The 26,355-nt window shown below is 39.4% G+C and overlaps 1 protein-coding gene across 3 annotated transcripts in view; it reads right to left on the reverse strand.

The window, feature by feature from the left end:
• The window catches only part of rad18 (RAD18 E3 ubiquitin protein ligase), a 109,624-nt gene that overhangs the window by 78,115 nt on the left and 5,154 nt on the right, over positions 1 to 26,355 (reverse strand). For all 3 annotated transcript variants that reach the window (XM_061932543.2, XM_061932541.2, XM_061932542.2), the window contains exons 2-4: positions 24,432 to 24,510; positions 16,860 to 16,921; positions 16,701 to 16,771 (exon numbers count right to left, since the gene is read on the reverse strand). In XM_061932543.2, coding sequence (XP_061788527.2) covers positions 16,701 to 16,771; positions 16,860 to 16,921; positions 24,432 to 24,510 — 212 coding nt within the window. The remainder of the gene's footprint in view (positions 1 to 16,700; positions 16,772 to 16,859; positions 16,922 to 24,431; positions 24,511 to 26,355) is intronic.

Below are 26,355 nucleotides of genomic sequence, written 5' to 3' on the forward strand. Positions count from 1 at the left end.
ATGAAAACATATATTTTAGAGAAGTCGGTGTACAGCTTGTAGCGTACTAACTAAAAAAATGTTGCTGAAAAATGAGGAATAATGCAGCGTTGCAACTTTTTCTTTCATCAATTTTTATTTTGTCACACTCAAACAATTACTCGAAGCAACAGTATTTAACTGAAGCTCACCTCTAATCAAATTGAGGGATTAATTGTTGCAACCCTTCTCATGGTACTTTGCTCTGTAAATGAAAACATATATTTTAGAGAAGTCGGTGTACAGCTTGTAGCGTACTAACTAAAAAAAATGTTGCTGAAAAATGAGGAATAATGCAGCGTTGCAACTTTTTCTTTCATATTTTTGAGTATTTCTGCAGCAGCAATCCATCTCTAAATATGCAGTCAGTTGAAGCTAACCAGATTTCAAGCAGATGCCATCAAGAGTTCCTATGTTCAGTGGCAGGAAGGAGACTAGGAATGTTCATACAGTTTACAACAAGTACTTCCCGGTACTACCAATACTTTGACAAAGTGAAACTTCAAACAAATATTTGACAAATGAAACGTAACGGAAAAAAACACAGGACCACATGTAATATGTTTGAATGTACATTCTAAACCTAGACCAGGGGTGCACACACTTTTTCTGCAGGCGAGTATTAATGAAAGAGACGTTTTTGTTAACAAGTTAAAGGTGTGTAATGATAATACAAACACATAGATTCCTTTCTTTCATGAAGACAAGAAAATAAGTTGGTATTACCTGATTCTGATGACTTGCATTGATTGGAATCAGACAGTAGCGCTGATAACGTCCACATTTTCAAATGGAGGAGAAAAAAAGTCCTCCTTTCTGTCCAATACCATATGAAAGTGGTTGGTTTTTGGCATCTTATTTGTCCAGCTTCCATACTAGTTTTTATACACTTTACAAGAAATACATTGGCGGCAAACTCTGTAGCTTGCTAGCTTTTGCACGCCAGCTTTCTGAGAATCTAATTTTATTAGCGCAGGCAGGATGAAGCAGCACTTTTATTGTGAAGACAGGAACTGTGCAGTCGGTCTTTAGAGTTTTGACGGCAGGTACAGCGCGAGAGTCTGTTGAAATAAAAAGTGTTTCTCGCCCTACTGTCAGTAATTTTTTCTTAACAATAAGCTCGCAGCAGCCAGCGTCATCTCACAAGACCCTCGGGTTCTGTGAATGTCAATCAAGTGACGGAAGTGACATCTTGGTGAAGATTGATGACAGCTAATTTTTAGGTCTATTTTTTTAATGCCTGGCTGGCGATCGACTGACACACCCTCCGCGATCGACCGGTAGCTCGCAATCCACGTAATGCGCACCCCTGGCCTAGACCTTTTTGAACTATGTTGCTAACCAACAAAAATACAAACAAGTCGCAATGAACAACAAATAATGTCTTGGTGGAGGTAATTATTCAAATGTTAAATTAAATTGCAACGTTTGTGCGTTTTTGTTTTTTTTGTCTGTCGTTCCAAAGCAGCCTGCAAGAGGGTTCACTTTTTGCATCCGTAAAAACACCTGTGCATTTTTGTTCTATGGCAGAATAAAACGGACGTCAGTCATCCACTCTCTTTGTCTCTGTGGGTGGAAGTGAGGCCACTAGCATACACGCACGTTGGAAATTCAGCCTTGTAACGTAAACGTCCAGTAACATAGGATTAGGGATGTAACGATATGAAAATTTCATATTACGGTTATTGTCACCAAAATTATCACGGTTATCATTAAGGATGGGAATCGAAAACCAGCTTTTGTTCAGAACTGGTTACAAGTGTATCAATTCCTTGGAATGACTTGCCATTTATTGAGACGGTTCTCTTATTGATCCTTCCGCGCAGGGATGACGTTGCGTAGTGACCCCGAATCTCAAAATGGTACAACAAACGCTCTTCAATTGACTACATTTTACAAGAACAGATGGCAATTGCGCTACTTGTAATACATTTAGGGCTGCTAGCTCATCAAGAAGAGGACATGCCGAAACATTTGAACACATAGAATGCAATAACTGTAAATGAAAGTCGCGTTTCAAACAGCTCCCATCTCATCCCAGCAGCAGTAGCACGTCATCTGAATACAACAGGTACTTACACCTCCGATCGTATTAGCGTTATTACTTGTTAAATTGAAATGAATGCCTTCTCATTATATCCCAAATATTACTCAAATCTCATCCGCCTCAACAAAAACGACCCTAAATTTTTGTTTAGTACAGTAGCATCGCTAACCCAACAAGGGACTCCTCCCAATAGCTCCACCCACTCGGCAGATGACTTTATGAATTTCTTTAATAAGAAAATTGAACTCATTAGAAAGGAGATTAAAGACAACGCATCCCAGCTACAACTGGGTTCTATGAACACAGATACAACTGTATCTACGACGGATACTGCAATACAAAATAGTCTCTCTCTTTTTGATGAAATAACATTAGAGGAACTATTACAGCGTGTAAGTGGGATAAAACAAACAACATGTTTACTTGACCCACTTCCTGGGAAACTTATCAAGGAGCTTTTTATATTATTAGGTCCATCAGTGCTAAATATGATAAACTTATCACTTTCCTCTGGCACTGTTCCCCTAGCATTCAAGAAAGCGGTTATTCATCCTCTGCTCAAAAGACCTAACCTTGATCCTGACCTCATGGTAAACTACCGACCGGTGTCCCACCTTCCCTTTATTTCGAAAATCCTCGAAGAAATTGTCGCACAGCAGCTAAATGAACACTTAGTGTCTAACAATCTCTGTGAACCTTTTCAATCCGGTTTCAGGGCAAATCACTCTACGGAGACAGCCCTCGCAAAAATGACTAATGATCTACTGCTAACGATGGATTCTGATGCGTCATCTATGTTGCTGCTTCTTGATCTTAGCGCTGCTTTCGATACCGTCGATCATAATATTTTATTAGAGCGTATCAAAACACGTATTGGTATGTCAGACTTAGCTTTGTCGTGGTTTAACTCTTATCTTACTGACAGGATGCAATGCGTCTCCCATAATAATGTGACCTCGGACTATGTTAAGGTAACGTGCGGAGTTCCTCAGGGTTCGGTTCTTGGCCCTGCACTCTTTAGTATTTACATGCTGCCGCTAGGCGACATCATACGCAAATACGGTGTTAGCTTTCATTGTTATGCTGATGACACCCAACTCTACATGCCCCTAAAGCTGACCAACACGCCGGATTGTAGTCAGCTGGAGGCGTGTCTTAATGAAATTAAACAATGGATGTCCGCTAACTTCTTGCAACTCAACGCCAAGAAAACGGAAATGCTGATTATCGGTCCTGCTAAACACCGACATTTATTTAATAATACCACCTTAACATTTGACAACCAAACAATTACACAAGGCGAATCAGTAAAGAATCTGGGTATTATTTTCGACCCAACTCTCTCCTTTGAGTCACACATTAAGAGTGTTACTAAAACGGCCTTCTTTTATCTCCGCAATATCGCTAAAATTCGTTCTATTTTATCCACTAGCGACGCTGAGATCATTATTCATGCGTTCGTTACGTCTCGTCTCGACTACCGTAACGTATTATTTTCGGGTCTCCCTATGTCTAGCATTAAAAGATTACAATTGGTACAAAATGCGGCTGCTAGACTTTTGACAAGAACAAGAAAGTTTGATCATATTACGCCTATACTGGCTCACCTGCACTGGCTTCCTGTGCACTTAAGATGTGACTTTAAGGTTTTACTACTTACGTATAAAATACTACACGGTCTAGCTCCGTCCTATCTTGTCGATTGCATTGTACCATATGTCCCGGCAAGAAATCTGCGTTCAAAGAACTCCGGCTTATTAGTGATTCCCAGAGCCCAAAAAAAGTCTGCGGGCTATAGAGCGTTTTCTATTCGGGCTCCAGTACTATGGAATGCCCTCCCGGTAACAATTAGAGATGCTACCTCAGTAGAAGCATTTAAGTCCCATCTTAAAACTCATTTGTATACTCTAGCCTTTAAATAGCCCCCCCTGTTAGACCAGTTGATCTGCCGTTTCTTTTCTTTTCTCCTCTGCTCCCCTTTTCCTTGAGGGGGGGGGGGAGGGCACAGGTCCGGTGGCCATGGATGAAGTGCTGGCTGTCCAGAGTCAGGACCCGGGGTGGACCGCTCGCCTGTGCATCGGCTGAGAACATCTCTGCGCTGCTGACCCGTCTCCGCTCGGGATGGTGTCCTGCTGGCCCCACTATGGACTGGACTCTTACTATTATGTTGGATCCACTATGGACTGGACTCTCACAATATTATGTCAGACCCACTCGACATCCATTGCTTTCGGTCTCCCCTAGAGGGGGGGGGGGGGGGGGGGGGGGGGGTTTACCCACATATGCGGTCCTCTCCAAGGTTTCTCATAGTCATTCACATCGACGTCCCACTGGGGTGAGTTTTTCCTTGCCCTTATGTGGGCTTTGTACCGAGGATGTCGTTGTGGCTTGTGCAGCCCTTTGAGACACTTGTGATTTAGGGCTATATAAATAAAGATTGATTGATTTAGATGAGCATGACGAGAGACAGATTCTGATGAGCTACGAGGCGGGCAGCCCCAGTTCACGTCTGCCGCTAGACCAGTCTTTCTTAAACAGTGGGGCGGACCCCCTGGGGGGGCACGGTGCAATATCAGGGGGGGCACGCAACCTCGGGTAACATGCTTTTTTTGCTGTACCAGAATATGATGTACGCATGTCGCACTTGGCTTCACTGTAACCACGGTGGGGGACGAGGAAATACTGGTGTGTCGTTTCCTTTTTTTTTGATAAGCTTATAATGTTATGCAGAGGTACAAATATACTATTTTTAGTCATGGTGGAGAGTGTGGTGGGGTGGGCGCAAAATATTTTCTTCTTCCTAGGGGGGGCATAACAGAAAATATTTGAGAAGCACTGCGCTAGACGAATGTCACCGAGCAGCGACTAAGTTTGTGGTCGTGGGTGACAAGGGGGAAACCCACCCGAGGCTCCTGGTTTTTCAGCAATTGAACATGAAAAACTTAGCAAAAAAAGCACCATCTTTGCACCATTTAAAGATGTTAAAGTGTTTAAAGAATTTTTAAATAATCAACATAAATACATACCCCATTCATCCAAATGAATCACTAGGTCTGTTTCAGTCACTATGTTATTTAGTCACAACAGTAATGACAACTTGTGTTCACATCCACAGGAACCACATTGGTTAGCCTACTCTATACATTATTTACAACCTTACTAGGGTTCACATCACAGCCACAGATGGTTCTCGTTATTTACATTATTTTGCTTCATTCACACATTACTTTGGCATTTTTGCTTTGATGGCTCTGACATGAGCCTTCCTGGCATATTTCTGAGCGGCTTGTATTTTCCTTTTTGTTTCTGCTTTAGTGGATTTTGCCTTGGATTGTATAGCCAATTTCCGTGTCTTCGACTCCCTCTCCAATTCTAACTACCCGTAATGCAAAAATCATACAAAAATAAAGAGTACAAACAATGTTTATTCTATTATCTAACTTCCTTTATATGAATAGCAATTTGTGATTCATAGCATGAAATAACAAATATCTTGCAGTCATGTTGTTTATATTTCAAAATGATTCAACCATTAAATGTCAAAATATGAACAGTAGAAATATTCAGCAAAATGTCAGCTATTGTCTTGTTCTAAAACACCAATGAAAATGGAAATTTAGCATTTAGACAGGCTAAATAGTTAAACTCTCTCGTCGTCATTTGGGATGTGCATGTCTGTTGTGATTTCCCTTCCTGGTTCGATGATCCACCCTATCTTGCTTCTGATTGACCTGTCCCTAATGTTTTGCCCAAATCTTAACCAATCGTGACTCAACACAGTAACCCAACCAACCAATCATGGATTTTCTTATACGTAAACCAATCAATCATCATTGATTTTTCCCTTATATGTTGTCCCCTGCCCATGGAGTTGTACTAGCCCAATTCTCTTTCTCTTCTCCCTCTCTCTTCTTTTGCAGCATGTAGCTTACCTAACCGCTACATGGGTCTAAAAATAGCTAAGCTACGGAAATCGCTACTTGTTTAAAAAGTAGCAAAGCTACTGCGAAGCTACTGGGAAATGTAGTTAAGCTATGTAGCAATCTTAATAATTTTTTATGAAAAACCGTAGTTGGTACCACTGCAGCCGTAAACCGGAATGAAATATCAAAAAACGTACTTATTGGGGGAAAACCGTAGTTGTTGGCAGGTATTGCAAAGAGACGAATCAAGATTTTAACACTCATTGTAGGTCGGAAATAACGCAGAAAAACTGAAAATATGTTTTAATATTTTTACAGAGATAAAAATGACGGATTTCCGACTATAGACGGAAAAATCACATGCCTGTAAATGTTACATTCTTGTGTAATTTACATGATTAAAATCTACAGAAGAATATTAATTTCTTATATTTACAAAAACTTTTTTTTTCCCTAAGTACTGTATGTCCCTCTCGAGACCTTACTGAAGGCTTTGTAAGGTCATGTTACCACTAAACTAAACAACATTGATGCTAACTCACCCTTTTTTTCCTCTCTTTTTCCCAAATAAAAATCAATAAGAGAACCAATAAGAAACTGACTCGTTAAGCAGAATCGAAAGTGGAATCGGAACCGGAAAAATCTTATCAATTCCCATCCTTCGTTATCATTATTATCACGGTATTGTTGAACGTGCTCAAAAAGTTCACATACATACTTGTAACCACGTTTTGGGAGTGTCACATCCGATTTATGTGACATCACGCAAATCAACTTCCTGTTGTCGTATTGCTTCAAGTATCAATTGATCTATCTGTCATAAGAAAGCACAGCTTGTAGGTTCAAAGTGCACATTCTTAGTTGTTCAGACAGTAATGTGTTTATATAAGTTTAGATTGGGTAATGTCATTTTTCAAAGGAGAAAAAGGTTAAAGTCTCTTGTATTCCTGAGATGAACAACTTCAAGATTCATGACTAAATCCTCCTATTATCCAGATAGGCATGATTTATGATCTAAACTAACTTTGACGAGCCCAGACGCGATGCAGAACAGAGCAGAACGGCAGTAAACAAGACATCACCGGCTCAATGTTGCAGTGCTGCCTTAGCTTCTTCTTCTTTACAGTTTTATGGCTGTTTGTAACCACATACTGTATGCTGCATTATTGTCATCTTCAGTTTAATTTTATAATTAACTCTCTTTGAGTCCAATGCAGTATAAACTATAGTTAGCGCTCGGTTGTCAATGCTAAAAATAATGTGTCTGTGTTAGCGCTTATAATGACAACATTACTAATATTTGGTTAATAGTCAGGTAACAAAATGTAAATAGAGTATTGTTTGCGGGTTTTGGATGGATATTTATAAAGTTTTGTGGGCAGAATAGAGAGCCCCCATAGACTCCATTGTTAGCGGACTTTTTATGTATTTTTTGATTTAGGACTTAGAATGCATAAAAAAACAAAAACATGTGTACATGTCTTATATAGGGATAATGAATGATAGACAGCAAATCTCTTTCTAAATGTCTTTCCAATTTTGCCTATATACTGTATGACTATCTCATAACATGAGTGCAGAAGCATTACTACAGTGACGTCAATCTCCGGAAATAGCTGAAGCGGAATATTCAAAATGGCTGACTGAATTTGAGGCATTTTGGGATGTTTAGATGGTATTTTCACAAACTTTGCGGATTGTAAATACAATTCGATGTGGTTTAATGCACAGGTGTCAAACTCATGGGCCGGGGGCCAAATCTGCCACGCCACATTATTCTATGTGGCCCGTGAAAGCCTGGAAATAATGTGCATTAATAAAATGCTTAATCTTTTCCTACTAAATATATTTGTTCATTCCCATTTGAGATTAAAAATTATGTACTGTATGCAATTGCATATATTCAAAAATTCAATATTGTCAAAATCAAAATACTATATTATCATGTATTCCAAAAATGTTTTTTGTTAAAATAAAGATAAATACTGTACTTAAAAATCTGCTTGACTTATGATTTCAAAACAAACTATCAATCAAATTGTAGACTGTAAAATTGACAATAGATTTTACAGTTAAATTGCGCCAACTGAGTTTTTTTATCCTAAAACTTTGGTACTGTTTTTTTTCAATATACAGTAAGACACTAAAACATAAAAAAAATAATAAAATAAAATAAAAACATTAACACAACATTTTACGGTAAAAAACAAACAAACTGGTAGCTCTGTTGCTTTAATTTTACTGCTGAAAACAGTGGTATTGTTTCTCCATTCCATTGCATTTATTAAATTTTTTTATATGCTGTAAAAACCCACTGGTTTTACTGTAAAATTCTGGTGACTGAGCTGCCAGTTTTAATTTTTTTTTAAATTTTTTTTTTTTTTGCAGCTTATGTAAAAAAATATATTGTTAATGTATAATATATATACATGAATATTCATATTACTCATTGTTAAAAACGGCCCTCTGAGGGCAACCATAACTGTGATGTGGCCCTCAATGAAAACGAGTTTGACACCCCTGGTTTAATGGATACTATGAAACGCAATTAAGTATATAAAGTCAACTTGTTTTTCCACTCTACTGGTACTTTAAACTCATTTCCTGAAATGTTCATCAAAATTGACCCATAACTGTTAGAGCAATGTTGCTAACTAACAGACAAATAAACATCATGCCCTGGCAGAGGTAAAAAAAAAAAAAAGAAGTGTAAAACGGAATAAAAAACTGTTTGAGTACATGCACCCATGTGTTCAGCACCATGATAAATACCCTAATTTGAAAAATACGAACACATTTCCTTGAGAGCAGCAGCTTGCTGACATTTGGCCCTAATAGAACAATCCAAGCTCTAAAGCTACAGAAGACACATACAACAACAATATAGAATGCTGTGTGATCTCCGCTGATGAAAACAAAATCCCCATTGTATTGGCTGAAAATCCTTCATTCAGAGAAGACCTACTGAGTAGCAGTTATAGAGTGGTAGAGTTTCTATAATGCTGGAGAATTTAAATACATTGAAAACCGCTTCCCTTGCATACAGACTACAATCATATCAATAGAAATGGGATCCCTTGACACCACTCCAGTAATAATAGTAATAGTCCTAGTCTGTAAAGGCACTCAGGTGGTGACTTTTACGAAGGATCAGTTGCATTTCTTAGTCTGTTTTATTAATTTGTTTAACTATAGAACAGGGGTTGTCAACGGCTGGACACTGATATGGATATGAGCCAGTGTGACTTTCTAAACGGACCCCACACAATTTACTTGTACAAACACTAACACATTTTGACAAAAGCTACTTTTGGGAAACAAGTAGTATTGTTTCAAGAGACTACAGTGTCACCAATTGCAGCAAGTGTGTGTGCTCTAACGACACACACACGGATACAGCTGTGGGGAGCTGCATCCGATGGCAAAAAGGCAAAGGGCAGTAAGAAATGCCACAGGATCTAAGTGTGTCCGTCCTGCCAACAGACCTTCAGGAAAGCAGTGATCAGAGAGACAGAAGTCCAAGAAAGAAATACAATTTCCTCATTTAAAACATGCTTAAGACAACTTTAATTAAAACAATCAATTAAGGGGCAGCAGGGTGCACAGTAATAAATATGTGCTGACTGAAAATAAATCCATAACAAATAATACAACTGTTATTAGTGCCATTTTAATGATGGGCTATAACAAAACAGAAGTCATTGTCATGAACCTACTAGCTTAAACACACAACAATTGTAATTCTGAATAGGGACGTTTTTGTTTGTTTTGTTTGTTTTTGTTTTTGCTATATATACAATGCATAACAAAAATTGTCAATGTCATAACGACCCTGCATCGCCTACTAAAACCTGATGTTAATGTATATCAGTGCCTGAGGACCAGTGAGCGCAGGAATCCAATTATTTCTTATTTTTTATTAGTGTTTTAATGACATGAGGGAGTCATGATTGCCTGTCGATGTCGGTGGGGGGGCTACCAGCTGCACTCGGGTGGAAGGCAAAGTTGGACAAGTTGGCACCTCAAACCATCACACAGAAAATATATTTGCAGCCAGTGAAGCCAAACATGAGCTTGTGATGTCTTTACATTAGTAAAAGTTATTTTGTTGGTTTACTTTTCTAAAAAAAAAAATGTACAGACTGATATATTACATGACCATTGTAGAAGAAACTGCTTCCCATAATGTAAAAGTTGAAAGACTCTAAATTACATTATTGTTTTACACTGGATGTTTACATTGTTACTTTAAAGACATCAACTGTAATGTTTCTTTTTTAAATATTTGTTTGAAACAGTTGATGTTCCTGCACAATCATTTGCAATTACAAATAATTATTTGTAGTAAAACATAGTATCAGAAAAACATTTTACCATTCTGTTTGTGTTCAATTACAGCAAGTGTGTTTATCCTGGGGCGGCACAGCGTGGTGGGTAGAGCAGCCGTGTCAGAAAACTGAGGGTTACAGGTTGGCCTTCCGCCTCTTGCCATCCAAATCACTGCCGTTGCCCCCAGTGCCGCTCATACTGGTGAATAATTGATGAATGATGGGTGGTGGTCGGAGGGGCCGTAGGCGCGAACTGGCAGCCACGCTTCCGTCAGTCTACCCCAGGGCAGCTGTGGCTACAAATGTAGCTTACCACCACCAGGTGTGAATGAATGATGGGTTCTCACTTCTCTGTGAAGCGCTTTGAGTGTTTAGAAAAGCGCTATATAAATCTAATCCATTATTAGTATTATCCTATACATTCCTGCTACTTCATTTTCCAAACTATGGCATTTTTACCAATCTTTATTTATTTTTTTACATATGACTCAATAATATCATACAGTGGCCTTAATACCGTGATAATATTGTACCATGAGATTTTGATACCGTTATGTCCCTATTCAGAATTACAATTGTTGTGTGTTTAAGCTAGTAGGTTCATGACAATGACTTCTGTTTTGTTTGATCAGCCGTTTCACTGGCGTGTTACAGGCACCGTTCGGAAACAATTAAGTTACGTAAATAAACATTTACGGAATCTTACTGTGTAAATAACTCGTCGCAACGTATATATCTATATATAGTATTTCCCCAGAAATGTTCATGTGGTGACATAAATGATGGTATTTTGAGAGGTAATCATTGAAATCGGACATCACTGAAGGCATAAGTGGGAAACACACGGCCCGCCACTGATATCGTTGTCGTCGGCGATCACTCAAAACGAGTATGATTGTCCTCCTGTTGGTGGGACTGCCTTCAGGAGAACATCTGTGCGTGGAATCTTTTAAAGTGGGGAGACTGGTGCACAGACAGCCACCACACTGTCCTTGGCAAAGAGAAGGCAAGGGTCCAATGGCATGGACACCAAGACAATTGGGGGCCCATCATTGCTGCAGCCTTCTTCCGCCTTTGTGACCGTTGTGGAGCTTCTATGCAACCATCATCCTCCCACTCCGCCGTTGAGGTCTTTATACGACGAGGGAGACGCGCAGACTCCAACGTCACTTCTTTGCTGTGGGGAGCTGTATCCGATGGCAAGAGAAACCCAGGACGACCGGCACCTCCTCACAGCTGCAGGAGCTCCGGTCTGTCAGACGACCGCCTATGGTGTGCCTACCAGCACTTGCTTTTCTCTCAGGGTGTGCTTCCCTAGCCTTTTGTCTTCCCAGACTAACCCACAAGGCAGCGGGGCAGTGGTTGGGCGATGCCAGGGCGTGTCCACAATGTGGTTCTGCGCATCACACCTTTGGGGACCACTGCAGCTACGAGATCCCCTGCCACGTTTGCCTTGGGCCGCGGGGCCCTAGTTACCGTGTGTGGCCACGTGGAGGTCTGACAGGAGTCTTGGTGAAGTAGAGGCTGTGTACTGGCAGGAGAAGACTGACGCACAAGGCTGCTTCTCCGTTCACCACAAGAGCTAGCCAGTGACAGTGTCTGTAAGCGAGAGGTTAGCAAGTGTGTCTGTGTGGGCCCAGCCTACAAGGTGTTGTGATGCGTCTAGTGCAGTAGTTAGAGGGAAGGTTGTATGTCTACTTCCCGCCACTGATACACACACACACACACACACACACACACACACACACACACACACACACACACACACACACACACACACACACACACACACACACACACACGCACACACGCACACTATGTATGTATGTGTGTGTGGGGCAGGGGGGTTCCTATGGGCACTTCAGTTTCCTTCCACAATCCAAAAATTTGCATTTTAGGTTCATTGGAGACTGTAAATTGTCCATGGATATAAATGTAAATATACCAATCGTATATATGGAAAAACTGGTATCTCTGCCTTTTATAGAATGTGTAGATTTTTAAAGTATTTCAAGTATATACATATTTATTTTTTATTTTTTTATTGCTGCTTTTATTTATTAGATGCATTTTTACTGAATATGCACAAGCACTGTTTTTAATAGTATGCGATGCCTTTTTATACTGTATTTTGTTTGTTTTATGTACTGTATGTGATTGTATGTCTACTTGGATGTTGGAGTATATGTGCCTGCGATTGGCCATGCTAATTTGGGTTAGCTTGTCTATAAGGTAGTTCATTGTACATCAGCATTAAGCTAGCGGCATTAGAGCTCAATCTTCATCCTGCATAATTGTATTGCTTTTTTCAGTTTATTCCAAATCATATTAATCTAGCGTGATTCCAACATGTATGTGCACTTCATGTGTAATATATAATGTACTTTCTTTAGTGTGGGTCGTTTTACAGTGACTTCATTGTGAAGAATACCGACAAAAACACCTAAAGTAATTGTTTTCAAAGCTAATTCAAAGGACTGTTAACATATTTGATAAACTGAATCGCAACATTCAGGGGGGGCAGAATAACGTGTCACCTGAGTTACCTTTTACTATAAGCGCCAATTGAAACTGAAAGAAAGCACTGTCTACCAAGTCAAATTGCTTGTGTTAAAGCTGATTGTGATTATGATTGTGATATGAGAAAAAAATTATAATATTAATAGTACTAATGGTATTATTAATTACTAATAACACTATTTGTTTTTAAAATATACATACAAACCCCATTTCCATTTGAGTTGGGATATTGTGTTTGATGTAAATATAAACGGAATACAATGATTTGCAAATCCTTTTCAACCCATATTCAATTGAATGCACTCCAAAGACAAGATATTTGATGTTCAAACTCAAACTTTATTTATTAATAATTAACTCAGAACTTCATGGCTGCAACACGTGCCAAAGTAGTTGGGAAAAGGCATGTTCACCACTGTGTTACATCACCTTTCCTTTTAACAACACTCAGTAAATGTTTGGGAACTGAGGAGACACATTTTTTAAGCTTCTCAGGTGGAATTCTTTCCCATTCTTGCTTGATGTACAGCTTAAGTTGTTCAACAGTCCGGGGGTCTCCGTTGTGGTATTTTAGGCTTCATAATGCGCCACACATTTTCAATGGGAGACAGGTCTGGACTACAGGCAGGCCAGTCTAGTACCCGCACTTTTACTATGAAGCCACGTTGATGTAACACGTGGCTTGGCATTGTCTTGCTGAAATAAGCAGGGGCGTCCATGGTAACGTTGCTTGGATGGCAACATATGTTGCTCCAAAACCTGGATGTACATTTCAGCATTAATAGCGCCTTCACAGATGTGTAAGTTACCCATGTCTTGGGCACTAATACACCCTCATACCATCAAAGATGCTGGCTTTTCAACTTTGCGCCTATAACAATCCGGATGGTTCTTTTCCTCTTTGGTCCGGAGGACACAACGTCCACAGTTTCGAAAAACAATTTGAAATGTGGACTCGTCAGACCACAGAACACTTTTCCACTTTGTATCAGTCCATCTTAGATGAGCTCAGGCCCAGCGAAGCCGACGGCGTTTCTGGGTGTTGTTGATAAACGGTTTTCGCCTTGCATAGGAGTTTTAACTTGCACTTACAGATGTAGCAACCAACTGTAGTTACTGACAGTGGGTTTCTGAAGTGTTCCTGAGCCCATGTGGTTATATCCTTTACACACTGATGTCGCTTGTTGATGCAGTGCAGCCTGAGGGATCGAATGTCACAGGCTTAGCTGCTTACGTGCAGTGATTTCTCCAGATTCTCTGAACCCTTTGATATTACGGACCGTAGATGGTGAAATCCCTAAATTCCTTGCAATAGCTGGTTGAGAAAGGTTTTTCTTAAACTGTTCAACAATTTGCTCACACATTTGTTGACAAAGTGGTGACCCCCACCCCATCCTTGTTTGTGAATGACTGAGCATTTCATAGAATCTACTTTTATACCCAATCATGGCACCGACCTGTTCCCAATTTGCCTGTTCACCTGTGGGATGTTCCAAATAAGTGTTTGATGAGCATTCCTCAACTTTATCAGTATTTATTGCTACCTTTCCCAACTTCTTTGTCACGTGTTGCTGGCATCAAATTCTAAAGTTAATGATTATTTGCAAAAAAAAAAGTTTCAGTTTGAACATCAAATATGTTGTCTTTGTAGCATATTCAACTGAATATGGGTTGAAAATGATTTACAAATCATTGTATTCCGTTTATATTTACATCTAACACATATTCCCAACTCATATGGAAACGGGGTTTGTAAAACATTTGTTTAGCCTTATTAAAAATATATGTATCACTGCAAATCAAAATTATCATGTCATTTTTATGATGTTGTATCGACCAAGCACCTAGCCACGTTCCCATCGCAACATATATAGTGACAATCTAGGGGAAACCCTGAAATCAGTTTTCATCACAGCAAGAGCAGACATTGTACAGTAAGCGATTGTTTTATTTTGTTTGATTTTTGTTTAGTTTGTTTTTCTATTTAGCACTTCGCAATACTGCTCTGACGCTTAGTGTTTCATTAAAGCTGGATCTGTTTAGCAGAGCTTCTAAAACTCGTAGCTCATCCTCCTTATATTCAGGATAAAAAATAAGGTTCTGCTCCCACGCAGTCTGCATGATTTGCATTGATGTTGGTGGGGTAGGGATCTGCGTTTGTACCTCTACGTCACGCCATCATGTGACTAGCTAGCTCATTATCTCTTAAAATGGCTCAGGAATCTCATGGAAATGTATTACTATTTTGATCATATCTACAGATATATTTGATGTTTAACTTCAATATAGAGGCAACTCCACTGGTACTTCAATAAACATATTTATTATTAATTACAATTGGTTAGAATGTATATATTTTAGCACTGCGTAATTGTATGTCAATTTATGTTCATCAGCTTTGAGTCCCTTCTTTTGCAGTATATTTGGTTAGTACTTTTTGTCATCAGCCTGACCTAAGCCTTGATAATAATCTTTGTTATTAACACATGCTTTTATATCATTTGACAAGGTTGTAAACTGTAAGTAGGTTAGATATAATTATTGAATACCGTTAAAATCAAGACTAAGACTATTAATTTCCATGTTAATATTAGAGTGAGACCCAGGCCCCTCTATAGTACAAAAGTTTGGCCCCGAGGTCAAAAAGATTAAGAGCCCCTGCTCTATGATAGTCTTGTTCGTGTTTTGATGAACTCGGTAGGCCAGTCTGCAGTCATTACCGGGCAGGATTTGGCCTCCAGGCTGCCAGTTAAATGGTGCTGGTCTACTAACATCCCGATGGAAGTTGCGAATCTTCCGGATGGTAATGTTTTTTGTGTGTGCATAAAATATTGTACATTTTGCTCTGATTTCGAAAGGTTGATAAGGAGGTGGTCACTTTGGGTTGTCTTTAAATAGTTGAAGATTTGATTTGGAGGGGTCTGATTTGACCACTAACCGGTCTGATAGAAATACCTGCTGGGGCTCCCATGTACAGCAGGGTGTGTTGGGAGGATAAATTAATTGTATTCATCATCATGTCTTCTATAAATATTGAAATTTTTGTTGTGCAGACAAATAGTTTTTGAAGTGTAAGAGACAAATTTTAGTTTTGGTTGTCACTTCAGCCTTTCTCAGAGTGGTCGCTGCTTCCTGGCGTGACTCGTCTTTAAAACCAGCTTGCTTTATTGACTTCCACGTCTCTCATTACATAAAATCAGTTTTTCAGCAAACAAGAATATGTTACCAATAGTGTTAAGAGAATAATTCTTTGGGGCGTGATTGAAGCTTGTTGGGACGCACTGCTGTCAGACACAAAGCTCGCCATGCCATGCACATGATCTTGTCGGAGCATGTCTCGCCAAAACACCAGCTGAACCCAGTGGACACTGTGCTGGTGCGAAGACGCTCCACCTCGCCCCAGGGGTGTACCGATCTTGTTGAAAAAGGTAATAATACCATCACTGGTTCAGATATGAAAACTTTGTCACAGCTTTTACTTCCTATATTTAATCTAGTTCAATGTCTTCTTGGTGATGCGTCAAAGAGGATCTGACACCAAATCGTGGTTTGCCTTTTTTTTATGGAAAACGTCGCAAATAAAAACTTGTTTGTGTTCCCTTTAATGTAAAATAGTATTCCTTAAAGGAATTTATTTTCATAAGTACAATTCACTTTGGAATATCCATGTAGAAGTCCATGTGACATTACGGACACCTAGTGACCGGTCAGTGTAAAACTACTACACATCATAATGTTTCTCTTTTAAAAAATGCCATAAATTCAGCTCATCGTCAACCATTGGCAAAATCTAATTTCAACTATTAAATCCTTAGCTGAAGACACCTCTAGGAAAAAAACATACATCCAAGTATGGGCGCTTACCTTACAGTATGAAAGCCCACAACCAACTCATCCAGTAACCGGTTGTTTCGCAGATCTTGTTCTGTCGCTTGCTGGAAGAAAACACATATATTTCCTAAAAATACACCTTAAATGACTATGACTACTCAGCTTGGGGATAATGTCATGGTTCAAACTTACTGTATTGCAAACTGGACACTGCAGCTTATAGGAGAAGAATTTTCTGATGCACAACGAGCAGACTGCAATACAAAGACACATCTAAGCGTAATTCCTACATCATTCTTGTTTGATTAAATTTGTACAAGTGGAAACCAGCAGACGATGGCGTGGAGCACTGCAGAGTAGGGCTGGGCGATCAAATGATCGTGATCAATGATCGCGATTAATTTGAGTTCGATCACGGTGATCAGCTGTTAGCATTTTTACCTTGATCAAACATGGCGGAAATGTCTGTTAGAAGTTACCGCAGTAGTAAACAGTAGCAACAACGCTTGGTATTCTCCTGCACAGTCATCCATACATCCATTTTCTACCGCTTGTCCCTTTTGGGGTCGCGGGGGGTGCTGGAGCCTATCTCAGTCGCAATCGGGCGGAAGGCGGGGTACACCCTGGACAAGTCGCCCCCTCTTCCCAGGAATCGCCTTAATTGATCGTAATCCAGTGTGTGTCTGTGAGTTTGTGTACGTTTCTGTGTGTTTTTGTGAAAATATTTGTGTCCACGTGAGCGCGACCTGTCGTTCCACCGTCGCAAAAGTGAGGCTCTTGATGACGTAATTAATGTCCAATCAGCGTTGTACCTCAAAGAACAAAATAAAGAAATATGACTAACTCTAAATACAAGTTGTAACACAGCATTGAGAAGGAGCAGGGGCTTCAGTGACAGACTTTAGTTTCATTATCTGCGGCAGCCCACCAGTAATCCTGCCCTGAATGCCGACTTGCAGGCACTCAAAAAAATGTCTTAGTGACTGAACTAATGTATCCGTCCCGACTGGCAGAATAAACACACTCACTAATGTAATCACAAAAAAAAAAAATGTCTAAATATTTTTAATCAGACTTTGTATTTATGTGTCTGCAAAGATTCAACCCCTCTGATATAACATGTACTAAAAAACTCTGCAGACACTTTATGCAACTCATTGTTTGTGGATAAAAAACATTTTGCTCCTGAAATAATCATTAAAACTTGTTGTATGTGTCGTTACACATTATTTTACAGTACGGTACCTCAAATTCAAACTACACTTTAATGTACTTTTATTAAATATAAGCTAGAGTATTTGAGTTTTTAGAAAAACTCCACAATCTGGGTCACCGCTTTCCGTTTCCTGGACGTAATCTACATTGCTAAAAGAAAAATCTAAGAGAATTCCTCTGCCATCTTCCACTAGTTTTTTTTAAATATATACAGTCTTGGTCAAAAGTTGACATACACTTGTAAAGAACATAATGTCATGGCTGTCTTGAGTTTCCAATAATTCCTACAACTCTTATTTGTTTGTGATAGAGTGATTGGCGCACATACTTGTTGGTCACAAAAAAACATTCATGAAGTTTGGTTCTTTTATGAATTTATTATGGGTCTACTGAAAATGTGACCAAATCTACTGGGTCAAAAGTATACATACAGCAATGTTAATATTTGGTTACATGTCCCTTAACAAGTTTCACTACAATAAGGCGCTTTTGACCACAGAACTTTCCTCCCGAAGGTCTTATCTTTGTCCATGTGATGTCAGATGAAACAAAAATTGAGCTGTTTGGCCACAATACCCGGCAATATGTTTGGAGGAGAAAAGGTGAGGCCTTTAATCCGAGGAACACCATCCTACCGTCAAATATTTGGACCCAGCAGGTTTGGTCACATTTTCAGTAGACCCATAATAAATTCATAAAAGAACCAAACTTCATGTTTTTTGTGACCAACAAGTATGTGCTCCAATCACACTATCACAAAAAAATAAGAGTTGTAGAAATTATTGGAAACTCAAAACAGCCATGACATTATGTGGATGTAAACTTTTGACCACGACTGTAAATCGCCCACTTGAATATTCCCTCCGACTATCTCATCGTCATTTAAAGTAAAAAGTTAAAGTTAAAGTACCAATGATTGTCACACACACACTAGGTGTGGCGAAATTATTCTCTGCATTTGACCCATCACCCTTGATCACCCCCTGGGAGGTGAGGGGAGCAGTGGGCAGCAGCGGTGGCTGCGCCCGGGAATCATTTTGGTGATTTAACCCCCAATTCTAACCCTTGATGCTGAGTGCCAAGCAGGGAGGTAATGGGTCCCATTTTTATAGTCTTTGGTATGACTCGGCCGGGGTTTGAACTCCCAACCTACCGATCTCAGGACGGACACTCTAACCACTAGGCCATGATTTGGGATGTCTGTTGTGATTTCCCTTTCTGGTTCGATAACCCGCCCTATCTTGCCTCTGATTGGCCTGCCCGTAATGTTTTGCCCTAATCCTGAATTTCCCCCAAGGATCAATAAAGTACAAACCCCGTTTCCATACGAGTTGGGAAATTGTGCTAGATGTAAATATAAACGGAATACAATGATTTGTATTCCGTTTGTATTGTATTGTCTCCCGGCTGGCCTGGGAACGCCTCGTGGTCCCACGGGAGAGGGAAGTCTGGGCTTCCCTGCTTAGGCTGCTTAGGCTGCTGCCCCCGCGACCCGACCTCAGATAAGCGGAAGAAGATGGATGGATGGATGGATGGATACAATGATTTGCAAATCCTTTTCAACCCATATTCAATTGAATGCACTACAAAGACCTTTTTTTTTTTGCAAATAATAATTAAGTTAGAATTTCACGGCTGCAACACGTGCCAAAGTAGTTGGGAAAGGGCATGTTCACCACTGTGTTACATCACCTTTTCTTTTAACAACACTCAATAAACGATTGGGAACTGAGGAAACTAATTGTTGAAGCTTTGAAAGTGGAATTCTTTCCCATTCTTGTTTTATGTAGCGCTTCAGTCGTTCAACAGTCTCGGGTCTCCGCTGTCATATTTTACGCTTCATAATGCGCCACACATTTTCGATGGGAGACAGGTCTGGACTGCAGGCGAGCCAGGAAAGTACCCAAACTCTTTTTTTACGAACCCACGCAGTTGTAACACGTGCTGAATGTGGCTTGGCATTGTCTTGCTGAAATAAGCAGGGGCTTCCATGAAAAAGACGGCGCTTAGATGGCAGCATATGTTGTTCCAAAACCTGTATGTACCTTTCAGCATTAATGGTGCCTTCACAGATGTGCAAGTTACCCATGCCTTGGGCACTAATGCACCCCCATACCATCACACATGCTGGCTTTTGAACTTTGCGTCGATAACAGTCTGGATAGTTCGCTTCCCCTTTGGTCCGGATGACACGATGTCGAATATTTCCAAAAACAATTTGAAATGTGGACTCGTCAGACCACAGAACACTTTTCCACTTTGCATGAGTCTATCTTAGATGATCTCGGGCCCAGAGAAGCCGGCAGCGTTTCTGGATGTTGTTGATAAATGGCTTTCGCTTTGCATAGTAGAGCTTTAACTTGCACTTACAAATGTAGCGACAAACTGTATTTAGTGACAGTGGTTTTCTGAAGTGTTCCTGAGCCCATGTGGGGATATCCTTTAGAGATTGATGTCGGTTTTTGATACAGTGCCGTCTGAGGGATCGAAGGTCACGTTCATTCAATGTTTGTTTCCGGCCATGCCGCTTACGTGGAGTGAGTTCTCCAGATTCTCTGAACCTTTTGATGATATTATGGACCGTAGATGTTGAAATCCCTAAATGTCTTGCAATTGCACTTTGAGAAACGTTGTTCTTAAACTGTTTGACTATTTGCTCACGCAGTTGTGGACAAAGGGTTGTATCTCGCCCCATCCTTTGTGAAAGACTGAGCATTTTTTGGGAAGCTGTTTTTATACCCAATCATGGCACCCACCTGTTCCCATTTAGCCTGCACACCTGTGGGATGTTCCAAATAAGTGTTTGATGAGCATTCCTCAACTTTATCAGTATTTATTGCCACCTTTCCCAACTTCATTGTCACGTGTTGCTGGCATCAAATTCTAAAGTTAATGATTATTTGCAAAAAAAAAAAGTTTATCAGTTTGAACATCAAATATGTTGTCTTTGTAGCATATTCAACTGAATATGGGTTGAAAATAATTTGCAAATCATTGTATTCCGTTTATATTTACGTCTAACACAATTTCCCAACTCATATGGAACCGGGTTTGTACTTTATATTCTATTCTATTCTACTCTATTCTATTCTAATCGTAACCAATCGTGACTCATCATAGTAAACAAACCAACCAATCATGGATTTTCTTACACACAAATTACAACAATTGTCATTGATGTTTCCCGTATTGTTTGTCCCCTGCCCGTGGAGTTGCTTCGCTACGTAGCTTCGATTTTTAAGTTAATAATTTTTAATGGAAACCCGTAGTTTTTACCACTGGATTATAAAAAAACGTACTCATTACGGGAAAACCGTAGTTGTTGGCAGGTATGGCAAAGAGACGTATCAAGATTTTAACACAGGTCGGAAAAAAACGAAGAACAGAAAATATTTTTTTAGAATTTTATAGAGATAAAAAAGACGGATTTCCGACTATAGACGGAAAAATCACATGCCTGGTAATTAAAGAATACAAATAATAATTTACCATTTTATAGTATTGTCGAACAAGTGTTAACCTTAAACTAAAGTCTTATAGTATTCCCTACAACACTGATACTTGGTTTCTGTGGATAGATAGATAGATAGATAGATAGATAGATAGATAGATAGATAGATAGATAGATAGATAGATAGATAGATAGATAGATAGATAGATAGTGGGGGTATGAATGGAAACAAAATAGAAAAATATTACAATAAGAATAAAAATAAAAAGCAACAATGAGAATAAAAATATAACAGTAAAATAAGAATATAACAAGACAAACTAGGCCAGGGGTAGGCAATTATTTTTTACCGGGGGCCGCATGAGCAACCCGAGCACTGGTGGAGGGCCACATCGACAATATTTCAATTACATTTTGCTCAATATTATTTTTGATGTACCGTAAGATAAATAATAATAATAACAATATTTAATAATAATAATAATACTTTCATTTAACCTAACTTAACTTTATACAAAAGCAGATTGCTTTTGATGGGTTTTTTTTAACACTGTCTTACACTACACTTCCTGATGTACAATACAATGCAAAAATGTCAATTTCTGCACAGGGTTAATTTAAAGTTTATCCTGCATCCTCTTTAAAAGTCCAACATTTTTCCCCGTCAGATTTGGACAACCATCTGTTCTCACACCTGCCAGCTTGTCCCATGTCAGTCCTAACATGTCCAAACACGCATTTACCTATGTGAACAAGTTTACCTGTGGTTGTCCCTTTTAATTGACTGCATGGCTGCCAGCTCCTCTGTGATATGAAAGTCAGCAGTTATCCCACATAAGAAGATGAGCAGCTGGGCGGTGTTAGGTACATCACAGCTCTCATCCAAAGCCAGCGAAAAACAGTCAAAGTCGGCCGTTCTGTTCTTCAGCTGAAGCTCCAAGTTTCAGGTGTAGTGCCGGATAATGCACCCCCGGCGTAGAATGCACCCCCTGACGGGAGTGTTATATATCAACTAAATCTCACACTTAAAGTTTCCACATGCAAGATTGAATCTATTTCAAAAAAGTTATTTAATAAGAAGCCAAAAGTTCAAAAACAATAATGTTCGTGTTGGAGGAGTTGTGAATGAATGAAATATGAAATCCGTGCTGCAGTCGCTGCTGGGCCACAACATTAGGTACACCTGCAGACTGCAGCACGGATTTCATATTTCATTCATTCACAACTCCTCCAACACGAACATTATTGTTTTTGCACTTTTGGCTTCTTATTAAATAACTTTTTTAAATAGATTCAATCTTGCACGTGGAAACTTTAAGTGTGGGCTTTAGCTGATATATATATACCATCAACGCATCAGCCTCCCATGCGCGCTCATCAGACAGATTCCGGTATTTTTCCTGGTGCTTTGTTGTGTAGTGGCAATTCAAATGATATTCTTTAAACACAGCAAGCTGTGTACCACAAATTAAGCACACGTCTTTACCTTTAATTTATGTAAAGAAATACTTGGCAGTCCATGTCTTGTTGAAAACACGGCATTCTTCATCAACTTTTCTCTTTTTAGCGTCTCATCACTTGTCGCTGTGCACCTTCACTCACAGGTTACACCCAGACATACGCCCATAAACAACACTTTTCAAAATAAAAGCAGCACAGTTGTATTGCGCGCACGACATAGATGTTTTTTAAACTTCATTTTGCAATTTGTGATTGCCGCTGTTCACATTCCCATACGTCCACACGGAAGTAATACAAATAACGCTTTTCAAAACAAAAGCAGCACCGTTGTATTGCACACTCGACATACTTTTTTAAATGTATTTTGTAATTTATGATTGGCCTCACACGGGCCGGACATGGACGCACAAAGGGCTGGATGTGGCCCGCGTGCCGCAGAATGCCCAGGTCTGAACTAGGCAGTAGTGACCATGTTAGGAAAAAGTATTGCACTGTTATTGTTTTGCATCCCCTGTCATCCTAGTACCCCCCCTCTCCCCCAGAGAGGAGTTGTACAGTCTAATGGCGTGTGGGACAAAGGAGTCTTTTAGTCTATTAGTCCTGCACTTGGGATGAAGCAGTCTAGCACTGAACAGGCTCCTCTGGCTACTGATAACGGTATGCAGAGGGTGACTGGCATCATCCAGGATGCTCACTAGATGACAAGCAAAAAAAAAACTAAAAACTTTGAGAGTAAAAAAAGATGTTCTCTTTACCCTGAGAAAATGTACCAAAAAAGAAGCAAAACCTTGGCTCTAAAACCAAGTACGGACCGCAGCGTGAGTTACATGTACTGTGGCACTTCTAGTAAACACAATTATAGATATGAACAAAATGACAGTTGTCAGCTTTTACCATATATTTCCACAATCAATCATGGTGGAAATGTCTGTTACAAGATACTGCAGTAGTAAATAGTATGGATGCAACCGGTCTCGCTATAATCCTGCACTAGACAATCCGCCTTTAATTAAAACAAAAACAAATGTGACATTAATCAAGAATATGAAAAAAATAATTGTGATCAATTTTTTTTGGGCCGTATCACCCAACCCCACTGCAGAAGCCACAGCGGCGTATGACGGTGTTGAAATTGTGTTTGTTTTGTTGTTTGTTTATGCATTGTGTGCTGTATATGTATTTATTGCAAATGTTTTATTTTTTTGTTTACTTTTGCAGCCGTAAGTAGAACAGGCACCTCTGAAGTGGCAGCGAGTTGCATCAGCTCTGTACTCTTTAATGTCTTGTATGTCCTTTATGCTCTTTGAAGTTTCCACTCTTGTTTTCATGTTATTTTACTTATTTGTGGGATTTTTGCATGTGCACTTCAACCACATAATTTCCTCATTGTGGGATAAATAAAAGCCTATCCTGTCCTACTTTATTCTCATATTAAACTAAACAGCCTTGTGTTATTTATCTTGTCTACACCAAAAGAAACAATGTATTTCTCTCCGTGGCCATGCGTTCAAAATTATTTAATTTGTATTCAGTGAAAATAAAAAAACCTACAGGAAACCATTTCTTTCTAATAGTGGCCATGCGTTCAAAATGATTTTGTTTTTATTGAATGAAAATAAAAACTGTTTTGTACTTACAATTGTGAGAGCACTTGGTCATCATTGAAATATTAAGGAAGTCCATACAAATAGGACATCGCAGCAAATCGTCAACATTCTGGAAAAAGGAAAGAAAAAGACAAAACCATCATTAACCACAATATTGCAGCCTTTTAATGACACAGGCACATCATGATTGTTACTAACATTTATTGTAAAGAGAAATAATGGCAGCAATTACATTTCAAAATCAACATTTTAAAAACTGCAATTATACAGCCTTGGAATCAGTGTATTACTTGGAGTTGTATGTGTGTGTGTGTGTGTGTGTGTGTATGGGTACGGAAAGTATTCAGACCTCTTTAAATTTTTGACTGTTTCATTGCAGCCATTTGCTAAAATCGAAAAAGTTCATTTAATTTCCCATTAATGTACACTGAGCACCCCATCTTGACAAAAAAACAGAAATGTAGAAATTTTAGCTAATTTATTAAAAATAAAAATACCTCAAAAATCACATGTACGTAAGTAAGTATTCAGACGCTTTGCTCAATACTTTGTTGTTGCAACTTTGGCAGCAATTACAGCCTCAAATGTTCTTGAATACAATGCCACAAGTTTGGCACACCTATCTTTGGCAGTTTTGCTAATTCCTCTTTGCCCATTCCTTTTTGCAGCACCTCTCTAGCTCCATCAAATTGGATGTTGGAAGCAAGCATTGGTTTTCATTCAGGATGCCTCTGTACATTGCTGTTTTCATTATCTCTGTCAGAACTACAGCATTCCTCTGTGGAGAGAGAAGAACCTTCCAGAAGGACAACCATCTCTGCAGCAATCCACCAATCAGGCTTGTATGGAAGTGTGGCCAGACACGCCAAAATGCATATGAAAGACTCTCAGAGCATGAGAAACAAAATCATCTGGTCTGATGAGACAAAACTCTTTGACGTGAATGCCAGGCGCCATGTTTGAAGGAATCCAGGCATCGCTCATCCCCAGGCCAATACCATCCCTACAGTGAAGCATGGTGGTGGCTAGGGATGTCCCGATCCAGGTTTTTGCACTTCCGATCCGATACCAATGTTGTTTTTGCACTTCCGATCCGATACCGATACTGGCCTATCCGAGCATGTATTCAAGTTTAAAGTTATTTAGCCTACTTAGTTGTCAGAATCATGTTGAAAAGGGTTTTAGTACTCTTGATAACAACTAGCCAGCTGAATTAGGGGAGTTTGAATAATACACAATGGTTGGTAACAAGAAACTGACCTGTTTATTCAAGGATAAACACAAAATAGACAGAATTATACATGACAAACAAAAATGGCATCATTGAACTAGGACTGGGCGATATAGCCTTTTTTTAATATCGCGATATTTTAAGGCCATATCACGATACACAATATATATCTCGATATTTTGCCTTAGCCTTGAATGAACACTTGATGCATATAATCACAGCAGTATGATGATTCTATGTGTCTACATTAAAACATTCTTCTTCATACTTCATTAATATATGCTACTTTTAAACTTTCATGCAGAGAAGGAAATCACGACTAAAAAAATCACTATTTTTTTCATATTGTGTTGATCTGGAAATGTTTGATCGGCATTTTGATGGTGTGGGCGTGTGGCACCAAATGGAGATGTTGACGTGCGGAGTTTCAAACACTCTTCATTCTCTAGCAGGGGACTTTTCAAATGATGCTACATATTAGCAGTAATGCTACTTTTTATAGCAACACTTTTGCTCCACACTTGACAAATTATGGTTGTCTGTTCGACATATTCCCACTTGAAGAAACCACCGCCAGACGATGGACCCCCCGCTGTTTTTTGGGGGAATGAATCAATTCTTCCTTCATTCGTATTACCACTCGCACGCAATGTTCCCTCTAATTTTTCATGTGTGTGAGCAAACGCAAAAACTCCCTGAGCATTCAGTGGAGCCCATGTGAGC

The sequence above is a fragment of the Nerophis lumbriciformis genome, linkage group LG38 (genome assembly GCF_033978685.3).
Source record: "Nerophis lumbriciformis linkage group LG38, RoL_Nlum_v2.1, whole genome shotgun sequence".
NCBI classification, from domain to species: Eukaryota; Metazoa; Chordata; class Actinopteri; order Syngnathiformes; family Syngnathidae; genus Nerophis; species Nerophis lumbriciformis.